This window comes from Stomoxys calcitrans, chromosome 2 (assembly GCF_963082655.1).
Source record: "Stomoxys calcitrans chromosome 2, idStoCalc2.1, whole genome shotgun sequence".
Taxonomy (NCBI): Eukaryota; Metazoa; Arthropoda; class Insecta; order Diptera; family Muscidae; genus Stomoxys; species Stomoxys calcitrans.
This window is the reverse complement of record NC_081553.1, coordinates 70,522,374-70,537,229: the sequence shown is the minus strand read 5'-3', so window position 1 is coordinate 70,537,229 and position 14,856 is coordinate 70,522,374. Positions and strand designations below refer to the sequence as shown.

The 14,856-nt window shown below is 38.9% G+C and overlaps 2 protein-coding genes across 3 annotated transcripts in view; both read left to right on the top strand.

Moving 5' to 3' along the window:
* Positions 1-14,856, top strand: part of LOC106089393 (octopamine receptor Oamb) — a 409,732-nt gene that overhangs the window by 272,873 nt on the left and 122,003 nt on the right. The gene's annotated exons all lie outside the window — the stretch shown is intronic.
* LOC131994689 (uncharacterized) lies at positions 434-13,899 on the top strand. The gene is made up of 3 exons (XM_059361497.1): positions 434-5,294; positions 5,367-5,566; positions 13,828-13,899. Exons 1-3 carry the CDS (start codon positions 434-436, stop codon positions 13,897-13,899), a joined length of 5,133 nt encoding a protein of 1,710 aa, XP_059217480.1.

Genomic DNA, 14,856 nt, shown 5'->3' with positions numbered 1-14,856 from the left:
TAACACTAAAATTTAAGTGCATATGCACTGACTTTGCCTTGAAATGCAAATGATTGAAACAACAGTCTGGTTTTAGCTCTAGTCGCCTATATAACTGCCTTGCTGTACAAATAAATGATATATATCTACATAAGCTAAGATTAGCGAACTTAATTATTATATATATTTTTTTGTGATTATTATCAAATAAATTTTGTGTGCTTATTGTAACGTTGTGAATGAAAAAAAAAAAGAACTGATTTTAATTTTGTAACTTAAATAAAAAAGAGAAAAAACTCCTACATTAAATTTGGTGCCGAAACCCGGGAAAGTTAAAGACATATTTCCTATATGAAAAGAAGAAACATATAACTTTATATAAAAAGATAAAAAGGCAAGAAGTAAATTAAATTTAATTAAGAGACAAGCAACTAATTGATTACTTTGTGACACAATGCCGGATCTTGACCGAGCTATAGAGGACCAACGTCTACTAATTACGAGGTTGTCTCGTTTTATGGATGAATATGAGAAACTGCCCACTATTTCTAGAACCCGTGGAATATCGCAGACCGTTTTGGATAAGATTGAGGAAATAAATAGATTGTTCGAAAGCAACCATGAGAGGATATACGATTATATTCGCGACAGTTCAATTTCGACAAGTGATGTTCCATATTTGTCTGAGGATGTTTATTTTGCTTTTTGTCATGATTTTATGATAGCCAAAGGTAAATTGCTGGATGCTATGGTTGAATTTAATGCCACTATTTCGCCTACCCTACATTCTAGTACGTTTCATGCTTCGTCCCATAGAGGTGATAGTTCTTTGAATGATGTTCGCCTTCCCAAGATAGATATCCCGGTTTTTTCTGGAAATTATTTGGATTGGATATCCTATAGAGATATGTTTGTTTCAGTGGTACACAACAACCAGGGTCTGTCTGATGTTCAGAAGTATTATTATCTAAAGGGTTCGTGCAAAGATACACCATTGTCCATTGTGAACGACTATCCTGCTTCTGATACAAGTTACCAGCTGGCTTGGTCAGCTCTTACTAGAAGATATCATAATAAAAGGAAGATTTCTGATACGATTTTCCGGAAGCTATTTGATATTAGGAAATCTGATGGTTCATGTGATAGCATAAAGAATATTCTTGATTCGACTAGGACGTGTATTGCTTTTTTTACTACATTGCAGATAGATTGTGGGAATTGGGGTCCTATTCTCATCCATATAACTGTTTCTAAACTGGATATTCAGACCTGTAAGGAGTGGGAACGGTCATTGAAGGCATCGACGGAGATACCTAAGCTTGAGGAGCTATTTTTATTTTTGGAAACCACGTTCCGTACGTTGGAGTCTGTTAACGACCATGATCTGTCTATGGTTAGGCCCACTGTGAAACCTTTTAATAACTCTTTCAGGCCTTTGCAGACACGGAGGGTTCATTTGGTATCAAGTCATGATGACAACTGTCCTTGCTGTGGGAAAAGACATCTTTTGTATAAGTGTTTCCAATTTGCTGCTCAGTCCTCCACGGCTAAGCGCGACTTAATTTTTTCCAAGAATATTTGTAGGAATTGTTTGAATGTTGGCCATTTTTCTAAGGATTGTCGTTTACATACTCGTTGTCATATTTGCCAACTGCCTCACCACACGATAGTGCACAATGAGTTCTCCAATGACAGGCAGTTGGCGAGTTCTTCGTCTGCTTCCACTTCTGCTGCATCAGCTGATATTGCTGATGTTGTCGAGTCAGCCACCCCAGACCTTAACTGCCACTTGTCCGTATTGAATTCGATTGTCATGCCAAATGTACTGCTTGCCACGGTGCGTGTCATAGTTCAGACCCATTTCGGGGATTTTACTCTACGAGCGATTTTGGATCAGGGTGCCCAGGCTACTTTAATCACGGAGAGTGCGGCCCAGCTTTTAGGACTCAGGAGGAGTAGTACCCATGTTCGTATTAATGGAATAGGAGGGGAGTCCATCGTTGTTCGGAGCTATGTCAACTTTTGTCTCATTTCTTCATATGAGAAAGGGTTCAGACTTGAGAGCAATGCATTTGTGATGCCATCACTGACATCTTATCATCCAGGTCCTATTGGTCGATGTCAGTTGCCAGATTTGGAAGGCTATCACTTAGCCGATCCTCAATTTTATGGTAATGATAAAATTGATTTATTGATCGGTGGTGACCTATATGGCGACATATTACTCCCACAGCAGAGGAAATTTAAAAAGGGTATATTTCTTCAGCTTTCTCATTTTGGTTGGGTTGTTTCTGGTCCAACAGCTTCCCCAGGGTTTTCCTTTGATGTGAATGTGAACATGTGTTCTCTGGATAGTTTGCTGAAGGCATTTTGGGAGCAAGAAGAATTGGTGGAAAAGAGAGCATCTACGCAAGAGGATAATTTGTGTGAAGAATACTTCAGGAGAACTTACAGTCGTGGAAAGGACGGTAGATATACGGTGGCGCTACCTTTTAAGTCTGAGTTATATGGGAAGGAGGCTCCTAAGTTCAGTCATACTGATTTTCTTGCACTTAAAAGACTGAAAAGTATGGAAGACCGCTTCGATCGAGACAACGGTTTGGCTCTGCAATACAGGAGTTTCATGGCAGAATATGAGTCTTTAGGGCACATGAGAAACATTGGAATTTATCCCCAGGCTCTCCGACAACACGGTTACTTTCTGCCACATCACGGTGTTTTAAGGGAGAGCAGTTCCACCACCAAACTTCGTGTTGTATTTGACGGAAGCAGCAAGAGGCCACCATATTCCTCACTTAATGATGAGTTGTGTTCTGGGCCTGCCCTTCAAAATGACTTACCTACGATTATAACTCGTTGGAGGCGATATAAAATCGGTTTCCGTTCTGATTTGGAAAAAATGTTTCGACAGATCAAGGTAATAGATCGCCATCAACCTTACCAACAAATTTTGTGGCGTGGGGCAGACTCGTCCATAAATATTTATGAACTACAGACCGTGACATACGGTACCAGCCCTGCTCCCTATCTCTCAATTAGAGTATTACATCAACTGGCTAAGGACGAATATCACACATATCCCGAGGCGTGTGACATTGTGAAGACGGATACTTACGTAGATGATGTCATTTCTGGTGCTGACACTATAGGCGAGGCAAAGAGTCTTCAGGAAAGATTGGTAAAATTATTGGCTTCGGGTGGTTTCAATTTGAGAAAGTGGACCTCAAACTCAACCGAACTTATGGAACATATACCCGACGAATTCAGAGAGAAGGTGGATTTGATCGCTTTTGAAGAGCAGAATTTAGTCAAGGCTCTAGGACTAGCCTGGGACATCAGAGGCGACTCTTTTACATTCAAGGTCAACTTCCAAAGTCAAGATGAAGTTACAAAGAGCAGCCTTCTATCAGACGCTTCGAAACTCTATGATCCTTTAGGCTGGTTGGCGCCAGTTACTATTAACGCTAAGGCCACCTTTCAGAAACTTTGGTTGGAAGGTATTGATTGGAAGGACAGGGTTCCTTTTGCTATTCAAACTTATTGGACTAAATACATCGCCGAATTGATAAATTTAGAGCGCATTAGGATTCCGCGCTGGATTGGATGCTTCAAATATAGCAGAATTGAGCTACACGGCTTCTGTGATGCTTCACAGACTGCTTTTGCTGCTGCTGTCTATGCAAAAGTTCTATGTAATGAGAAGCCTACCGTACATCTTTTGCAGTCGAAGACTAAAGTCGCCCCCTTAAAAGTTTTGTCGATACCCAAGTTGGAGTTGTGTGGAGCTAATCTTTTGGCAAAGCTTATGCACAAAATTAAGAATCAGCTGGATCGCGAAATTAGTAAAATATTTTACTGGACTGACAGCATTACAGCCCTATGTTGGATAAGGGGCGAATCAGCGAAATGGAATGTCTTCGTTGGCAATCGGGTGGCCGATATTCAGCGATATACCAATATTTCTGAGTGGTTTTATGTATCAACGCACGATAACCCTGCCGATTGTGCTTCTCGAGGCATCCCAGCTACAGAATTGGTGAACCACGAACTGTGGTGGTCCGGGCCTGAATGGCTACTTCTTTCTCAATCTGAATGGCCTCCACAACCTACTAGCTCGTACGAAACTGATCTAGAAAAACGGAAACAAAAAATTGTTATCAATCTCGTGACAACACCTGATTATCCTGAATTGCTCAGTAAATTCGCTTCATTGACACGACTGGTGCGAATCACTGCAGTTATATTAAGATTCTACCATAACATTAAAACAGCAACACAACATCGAATGTTTGGTTATCTTAAAACGAAAAAATTAGATGGTGCACTGAATCTATTAATATTTTTGTCTCAACGTGTGGATTTTGATGATGAACTTACTTGCCTGCAGAAGGGATATGAGTTATCGAAGGCCAGCGGAATTGCAAAGCTGTGTCCATTTATTGACGAAAATGGAATTCTCAGGGTTGGAGGTCGATTACAGAAAGCTAAGTTTAACTATGAATATAAGCATCCTATCTTATTATCCAAACACAATCCTCTTTCTCGCTTGATTCTTTCAGATGCTCATGTGAAGACGCTTCATGGCGGACTTACTCAGATGCAGGCATATGCAACGCGGAAATTTTGGATTATATCGGCCCGTAATATAGCTAAACAGGTGCAAAGGAAATGTGTAACGTGCTTCAGGTATAAAGCAAAAACAGCTGAGCAAATAATGGGTGACCTTCCAACCGTTCGCCTGCAGCCAACACGCCCATTCAAACATAGTGGAGTAGACTATGCGGGACCAATCACTATAAAACAGTCAACCGCTCGCAATTCTGTCACGACGAAGGGTTACATATGTCTCTTCATTTGCATGGTAACGAAAGCTCTGCATCTGGAAGCAGTTACAAGTTTGTCTACGGATTCATTTATAGCTGCTTTTCGAAGATTCACCTCTCGCCGTGGAGTGTGTACGGACTTGTACTCTGATTGTGGTACAAATTTCATTGGGGCAAATAAAGAGTTAAAGATTCTGCAGCGGAGAAGTCGTGATTCGGTTCCAGAAGAGCTCTATGAAATACTGGCAAACAATGGAACGAAATGGCACTTCATACCACCAGCCTCCCCCAATTTTGGCGGGTTATGGGAAGCAGGGGTGAAGTCAACCAAACACCACTTAAGAAGAACCATGGAGAACCGTATTTTAACCTTTGAAGAGCTCACAACTCTGCTAGCCCAAATTGAAGGATGCCTGAATTCACGACCCTTGTGCCCATTATCTCCTGATCCCAATGATTGCACCGCTCTAACACCAGCACATTTCATTGTGGGTGAGCCTATCTTATCAATCCCAGACGAAAACCTCCTTGATTGCTCAATTGACCGTCTCACTCGATGGAAAGTGGTTGAAAGACTAAAACAACAGTTCTGGAAGCGTTGGGTTAGTGAGTTTGTGAACCGTCTTCAATCGCGACCAAAATGGCTTAAACCACAAAACAATCTTGAAGTTGGAGACCTGGTTCTAGTGTTTGATGAGCGTTTACCCCCTGGCCAGTGGCCCTTGGCTCGCATTTCTGAAGTACATCCGGGTTCAGATGGTCGAGTACGTGTTGTTTCAGTTTTCTCAAATGGAAAAACATACAAGAGACCAGTTTCAAAAATCGCACTTCTTCCTATTAAAGATAATTTTCAAGTAACTACAAATTAACAAAAATGAGTTGCTGTGAGTCGAGGCATAGCACGGTGATCTCGAGAAAAACCGAATAAAACACCTCAAACCCCTTATTTAACTTTGTAAAGAACAGTTGTTCTTTGTGCGGGGGAATGTTGGAAATTTATGTATTTTTACTCTATTTTTTTTATTTTATTTTTTGATATATCTTTTTATTGTTTCATTTATGTATTTACAAATTTATCATTTTATATTAATCATCTATTTTGTCTGTAATATTTAATCTAATGATTCTAACAATAAGAACCACCTTAATGTCCGATGGTACATGAGGACCTAAGAATTCTCTGTTGCTTTGCTGATGTTCTTTTTGTTATATGTCTATTATGCTAGTCTATTTGTTGCTATCCATGGCCAGTTATTGTCTGCCAAACACTTATGATTTGTTTCTTTTTCGTTGCTGTGGCGGCTTTCATATGTTCACTGAACTTTTAGCTAGGGTTCTGTATGAAACATTTTGTTTATATACTTAAATGCAGGTAGCAGTATAACACTAAAATTTAAGTGCATATGCACTGACTTTGCCTTGAAATGCAAATGATTGAAACAACAGTCTGGTTTTAGCTCTAGTCGCCTATATAACTGCCTTGCTGTACAAATAAATGATATATATCTACATAAGCTAAGATTAGCGAACTTAATTATTATATATATTTTTTTGTGATTATTATCAAATAAATTTTGTGTGCTTATTGTAACGTTGTGAATGAAAAAAAAAAAGAACTGATTTTAATTTTGTAACTTAAATAAAAAAGAGAAAAAAACTCCTACAGTCACTCTGTTTGCAAACATCAAAATGTCCATTTCCGACCCTAGAAAGTACATATATTCTTGATCATCGGGAAAATCTGAAAGGATCTAGTCATGTCCGTCCCTTTGTCCGGCTGTCTTTTGAAATCATGCTACAGTCTTTAAAAAGAGAGATATTGAGCTGAAACTTTGCCTAGATTTCTTTATTCATTGGCAGGTTAAATACGAACTACAATCGTGATATAGCCTATATAGGCCCCATATATAATGATCTGCCAGTTTAAGGTCTTAGGCCCATTAAAGCCACATTTATTATTCGATTTCGATGATATTCGGGATAGTGCGTTAGGATTGGCTCTTCGACATTCCTGTTCAATATGGCCCAGATCTGTCTTTAATTTGGATATAGCTGCCATATATACTGATCTCCAGATTTAAGGTTTTGGGCCGATAAAAAGCGCATGTTTAGTATTAATTTTTGCAGAAATTCAGCACAATGAGCTGTGTTACGCCCCTCGACTTGCGTACCGGATATAGCTGTCATGTACACTGTTCTCCCGCTTTAAGTTAAGTTCATTTATCACAGTGAGCTTCGTTGGGCTGGTAGGCAGAGGAATTCCCTTCGTTGCTCTCTGCTGTGTATGGCCTTCGGGTGCACATACATTTGATCTTCGGTCGCACCGATTACCTCGTTGATGGCAGTGCCGATCTCTTTGTTGTTACTAACTACAACACACACATATGGCCTACAACAACAAGTTGTATTTGCTTTCAGGCCTTCAACCACAAATTCCATTTCATATAACCACATTTGGGTACGGGTTTGTTGCTATTTAAAATATTGCTTAGCAACCATTCTCATGCCCTCAACATGCCATTTACAGCTTATCCTGATGAAGGCGTATAAACTTCAGCATGGGGTGTTGAGGAAAACATTCTTTCATTCATTCCCAATAAAAAAGATTTTAATCTTAGAAAATCTTCCCACAAAATGAAGATGAAAGAAGCCTAGTTTGGTTTTGTATTTTTTGTTCAGCCTGCATTGAAACTTTCAATGTATTGTGCATTTTTTTTTCTCATTACATGTAGGTAGTATACACTTAATCATGTGGTTTTTAGAGAACAAAAGAAAATTAATCCTCAGCTCTATGAATATTGAAATGGTTAGTTGGGGAATTTCGACTTTGGCTATGGGGTGAAAAAAAGGTTATGCTTTGAAGTAACCAATGAATCGTAAAATCGATTTTATATTAGATCCAAAAAACAGCAAAATAAATATGTTGGTGGTTTAAATGGAATTTTAGCAAATATGTGTTGTGGTTAATAAAAACATAAAATTTTCTCAAAACGAACATCGTGTTAGGATATGAGAAATAATGCGCAATAAAATAGAATACCTAAATACTATAGAACAACGTCAATGTTTCTATTTGCGATGTTCAATTTGCATAAATTAAATTCTAATTAGTCTAAACAAATAACAAATTGATAAGTTTTCAACATTTTGTTCAAGAAATTTTCTGTATGCAACAACTGTACTATGTAAAATTTGGAGGAATGACCAAAGAGCATATCTTGTTTAGCCCCAAAAATATACCTAAGAACAATATTTGTAGCCTCCACAGCAAATTAACTAACAAATGCCGACTTTGAAACCATCTTTACCCGAAAGGGGAATCTTGGAGATTTTGTAAAAAATTCTGCCAGTATTTTTATACCCACCATCCTAAGATAGGGGACGTATTCATTTAGTTATTCCGTTTGTAATACATTGAAATATCAATTTCCGACCCTACAAAGTATATATATTTCGGATCGCCGTAAAATTCTAAGACGATTTAACGATGTCCGTGTGTTTGTCGCTCTGCCCATCCATCTGTTGTAACCACTCTACAGATATTGAGCTGAAACTTGTCACAGACATGTATTTTTGATGCACGCTGGTTAAGTTTTGTGAACGGGCCAAATCGGATCATATTTGGATATAGCTGCTATATCGACCAATCTGCCGATTAAGGGTCTAATGCCCATAAATGCTTTATTTTTTATCCGATTTCGCTGAAATTTTATACAGTGGGTAGTTTTAAACCTTCCAACTTCTAACCCCAAATATGGTTCATATAGGACTATATTTATATATGGCTGCCATTAGGGGCGTAGCCGGGAGGTGGCTCACCACACATTTTTTTCAAAATCGAAAATTGCAAAATAATGCCAATAAAGATACCTCAAACTTTTTTTTTGGAAATTGCGATCGCCACTTGGTTCCAGAACTGGTCCATCGGCGTTGATATTTGGTTAAATTCAGAACTGAACAGAATTTTGTACTGCTTCTCAACAGTCTATTTATAGGCCGATTCTAATCTTTCAAAGCCTTCAAAATGTGATAGTTTTGGCGAATCTTTATTTTGTCTTTAGGTAAAATTGTGATAAAGTTTTGTTTAAGTATTGCGCTGTAGTTTTGACTTTAGAAGAAATTGCATTAAACATTTTTATTTAAGAAAAATAATTTTAAAGTGGTCCTGGTTTGATCAAAATGTTGTCTCTGTAGAATATTATATATTTTATATGACATTTTGTCATTATACCCTACACCATTACTGTGGTACGGGGTAGTACAACTTAGTGAATTAGTTTGTAACACCCAAAAGGAAGAGAGATAGACCCATTGATAAGCATACCGATCGATCCATAAACACTTTCTGATTCGATTTAGCTATGTCCGTCTGTCTGTCGGTCTGTTCGTCTGTCTGTCCGTCCGTCTATCTGTCCGTCCGTCTGTCTGTCCGTCCGTCTGTCTGTCCGTCTGTCCATGTTAATTTGTATACAAACTACAGGTCGCAATTTTTATCCAATCATCTTCAAATTTGGTACAGCCATGTTTTTCGACCTAAAGACGAAGCCTAATGAAATTGGAAAAAATCGGATCAGATATGGATATAGCTCCCATATATATGTTCGTCCGGTTTGCAGTAATAATGCTATAAAATGGTCATTTGTTAACCGATTCTCGCGAAATTTGTCGGTACGGATTTTCTTATGACTCTCGACATTATTGGTGAATTTCATGGAAATCGGTTCAGATTTAGATATAGCTCTCATACATATATATAGCCCGATTTTCACTCCAAGAGCCATTGCAAGCGCATTTTTTGACCAGTATTTCCAAAATTTTGTACAACTCCTTCCTCGACGACTACCATAATATCTGAGAAGTTTGCTCGAAATCGGTTTAGATTTGGATATAGCTCCCATATATATGTTCGTCCGATTTGCAGTAATAATGCAATAAAATGGTCATTTGTAAACCGATTCTCTCGAAATTTGGTAAGAATGAGTTTCTTATGACTATCGACATTGTTGGTGAACTGGATGGAAATCGGTTCAGATTTAGATATAGCTCTCATATATATATATAGCCCGCTCTTAACTCCTAGAGCCATTGCAGGCGCATTTATTGACCAATCTTCCTAATTCCCAATGAATTTTTTACAACACCTTCCTCGACGACTACCATAATATCTAAGAAGTTTGCTTGAAATCGGTTCAGATTTAGATATAGCTCCCATATATGTTCGTCCGATTTGCAGAAAAAATGCATTAAAATGGTCACTTGTTAACCCATTCCCTCGAAATTTGGCGGGACGGATTTCCTTATGACTCTCGACATTACTGGTGAATTTCATAGAAATTGGTTCAAATTTAGATATAGCTCTCATTTATATATATCGCCCGATTTTCACTCCTACAACCATTGCAATTGCATTTATTATCCAATTTACCCAAAACTTTGTTCAACGCCTTGCTCGACGACTTCCACATTATCTGAGAAGTTTGCTCGAAATCGGTTCAGAATTAGATATAGCTCCTATAAATATATGCTTGTCAGATTTTGGGCAATTTCCAATAATGTTGTCATTTGTCAACCGTAGTTATTACAGTGTGAACATATTTGCTGGCCGAGGTCGATCAAAATTGGTTCAGAATTGGATATAGCTCCCACCTTGTACTTATAGGGTAGGTGTAGGGTATTATACAGTCGGCACCACCCGACTTTTGCCCTTCCTTACTGGTTTTAAAAATATTTTACTAAAAGGTTGAGTTTAGAATAAATTTAATTTAACTTTTTTTCTATAGACAAAGTCATTTTGAGGGGGGGCTCGGGCCCGAGGGCCCCCCTTGGCTGCCATCTAGACCGATCTCCCGATAAAGGGTCTGAAGCCTATAAAAGCTCTATTTATTACCCGATTTCGCCGACAACAGTGGGTAGTTTTAGCTCTTTCGACGCCAGTCTCAAATATGGTTCAGATCGGATTATATTTAGATATAGCTGCCATACAGACAGATCTCCCGATAAAGGGTATGAAGCCCATAAACGCTTTATTTTTTAACCGATTTCGCTGAAATTTGAAACATTGAGTAATTTTACGCCTCCCAACATAGGACCCTTAATGGTTCAGAACTGACTATATTTACATATAGCTGTTATATAGACCGATATGCCGGTTAGAGGTCTGAAGCTTATTAAAGGTTTATTTATTTTGTTGAAATTTGAAATACAAAATTCAACAATGACTTATACCTATTAGTCTAATAGGTATAAGTCAATGTCCGTGCCGAATTTGGGTGCATAAGTTATCCAATTTCACCGGATTGTGACGAAAGGGGGTTTACATAAATACCCGAGGTGGTGGGTATCCAAAGTTCGGCCCAGCCGAACTTAACACCTTTTTATACCCTCCACCATAAGATGGGGGGTATACTAATTTCGTCATTCTGTTTGTAACTACTCGAAATATTCGTCTGAGACCCCATAAAGTATATATATTCTTGATCGTCGTGACATTTTATGTCGATTTAGCCATGTCCGTCCGTCTGTCCGTCCGTCCGTCCGTCCGTCTGTCTGTCGAAAGCACGCTAACTTCCGAAGGAGTAAAGCTAGCGGCTTGAAATTTTGCACAAATACTTCTTATTAGTGTAGGTCAGTTGGTATTGTAAGTGGGCCATATCGGTCCATGTTTTGATATAGCTGCCATATAAATCGATCTTGGGTCTTGACTTCTTGGGCCTCTAGAGGGAGCAATTATTATCCGATTGGAATGAAATTTTGCACGACGTGTTTTGTAATGATAGCCAACAACTGGGCCATGTATGGTTTAAATTGGTCCATAACCTGATATAGCTGCCATATTAACCGATCTTGGGTCTTGACTTCTTGAGGCTCTAGAGTGCGCAATTCATATCCGATTAGAATGAAATTTTGCAGGACGTGTTTTGTTATGATATCCAACAACTGTGACAAGTATGTTTCAAATCGCTCCATAACCTGATATAGCTGTCATATTAACCGATCTTGGGTCTTGACTTCTTGAGTCTCTAGAGGGCGCAGTTCCTATCCGATTTGGCTGAAATTTTGCACGACGTATTTTATTCTTACTTTCAACAACTGTGCCAAATATGGATCAAATCGGTTCATAACCTGATATAGCTGCCATATAAACCGATCTGGGATCTTGACTTCTTGAGCCTCTAGAGGTCGCAATTATTATCCGATTTGCCTGAAATTTTGTACGACGTATTCTCTCATGACTGTCAACATACGTGTTTATTATGGTCTGAATCGGTCTATAGCCCGATACAGCTCCCATTCAAAACAATCTCTCTATTCTACTTCATGAGCCCCCAAAGGGCGCAATTCTTATTCGTATTGGCTGACATTTTACCCAGGTCTCCAACATATAATTTAATTGTGGTCCAAACCGGACCATATTTTGATATCGCTCTAATAGCAGAGCAAATCTTTTCTTATATCCTGTTTTGCCTAAGAAGAGATGCCGGGAAACGAACTCGACAAATGCGATCCATGGTGGAGGGTATAAAAGATTCGGCCCGGCCGAACTTAGCACGCTTTTACCTGTTAATTTTTTAAGGACGCTCTCGTCTGCAATATTCAAAAAGAACTGCTAAGATATCTTTATTCGTTTCTTTGTTAGAATTTTTTCAATTTGAATATCCATAGATATCTCTACACGTTCTCACACTGCATATTTTTAGTAGTTTTTTTTTTTTTAATTTTCTCCCAATGTGCGACGTTTTGCAGGAATGCCGTCATGGCGTAATGCTTCAGTCGGAACTGCTTGACCTCTCATATCACTTTGTAGAGGGCTGTGTTCATTGATTTATGCGTTATTTCCCACTGAAGTTCTCCAATGTCAATCCATTCCTTACCTTCAGATAAATATGATAAAATTCCGATCTTACTACAGTTCTTTAACGTGCTGTAGTTTGTCAATAAGTCTTTGGAATAAAGATCACCTTTAGATTCCTATGGTGTGCAGTATGTAGGACCGTGCTAGATTTGTCCTGAAAATCTATTCTAGCCATGTGATGATAATTACAAGGGACTCCTGCAGTAGTGCCGTGTTGATTTCATTCGGTTCGGACGATAGAAATGGGTGAAAAGTGCAATCCGTTCGGACTACCTTTTCGTCGGAAAATGCCACTGATGACATCATCCGTTTATGCACTCCTGTGCGTATTTGATATTTTGATCACCGCCCTCCTTCTGGCTACCTGGAAAATACGTCTCTATCAAAAGCTCCACTATCTTTTAGTTGCTTTCTGGGCAAATGCCATCGTTAATACTCAAGGAGCTAGGTGTGCCGAGATCCTAACAAGACTCTAGACTCCTTCTTGAACCTACTTATAGCTTCACGGTATACCCTAGCCTTTTGCAGTGTTTGGCCCCCTATCTCTCTTGGCCTACCAAAACAGGTTGGTTTTCTACTGTCGTTCTCGTTCTGGACTTGGCATCAGAAATGCATACAGAAGCAAGATTTACTGCACATTCTAGTTGCCTTGCATCTGTTCACTGAACTCCCCATAGTTGGTCTTTCTTAGATTTCTGTACGATTTTTCTTGGATTTCATTCCATTTACTCTTCGTATTGAATTTTTTCGAAAAGTGATAGCCAGCATGTGATTCAGCTTTTGCTTGCATTCAATTAAATTTTGTATCTGGCAATTAAAATAGACAGTTTTTGTAATTGGTATTTGGGATGAATGCAGCATTGCACATTTAGCCCCATCTTTATTCATATTTGCATTCGGCTTAGGCAAACTTTTGAATATTTTTGTAAGTTTGGTTTTTTTCCCCCCCTCTGTGGCCACACACCAAAGAGATTTATGTACCCATCGAAACTTTTGACACCATGGAACATAAAAGAAATGTTTGCAACTAATTTCATTTCCATTGCAAATTAAACTCAAATGGTTTTTCCAAATTTCTTTTATTCATTTATTTCTTTCCTTCTCTTTTCAATTTCCTTGATTTTTTCTTGTTCATCTGTGCAATTGGACTGTTGTGCTGCTTATTCCAACCAGCTGGAAAAGCAGCAGCAGCAACAACAGCAGCAACAATGGCAATGGCAAGAGTTGCGTGTGGATTTCAATTAAATTTTGTAATTAATTACAAGTGCTAGGCAAAGTGTTCTTAATGCCATTAGTTGGGCAAATGGAATAAAGTCTTAAACATGAAGAAAGAAAAAAGGAAATAAGAATAAAATCAAGAAAAGGCCAAAAGGAAAGGAAATCGGTCAAAGCCGACTTAAAATAATTAACAAAGACATACGAAGGATATTCGCTTGAGTTCCTGCTAGCAAACCTTGAACTACATATTTAACAAAAATCTACGCTTTATTAATAGATTAGCAATTCTCGAAAAGGTTATCAACCTCTGAACTCTTAATTTGAGAAATTTTGTTGCTGACATAAAATAAAAACGTGCTAAGTTGGGGCAGACCAAATCTTATATACCCACAGCTTTCTCACCTGCTCCTGGATGCGTACGGAAGCTCATCATGACAAGTTCTAACGAATCTTGTGAGGATGAACTCCTGGTGGATTCAGAAGACGAGGCTAACACTACAGTGGTGGAAGTTCTGAATCCTGACTATGGTCCGATGTCTACAGATAAATCTCCTTCATTGAAAGGCCGCTTTGGCGGCACTAAAGGTCCTCCTGATAGGCTGGGGGATTTGACGTGGTTCTTATCCAGGAACCATGGGTGTGTAGAGGAAGGGTACGTGGACTAAGAATTCCGGAATATAAACTTCTTAGAGGTACGGGGAATGGGAGACACAGAGCCTGTATTCTTGCAAAGGCTAGTCTAAATGCTTTTCTTCTTCCGTCGCTAAGCACTGAAGATTTAGCAGAAGTAGCTCTTGTCAGCAGGAGATACAAGTCGCCTACAGTGGTACCTGTCTCCCGTGCCTCAGGGTGTCCTATTGGGAGATCGGTTTATATGGCAGCTATATCAGGCTATGAACCGATTTAAATCGTACTTAGCATTGTTGTTGGAAATGATACTACGTACAAAATTTCAGTCAAATCGAACAAGAATTGCGCCCTCTA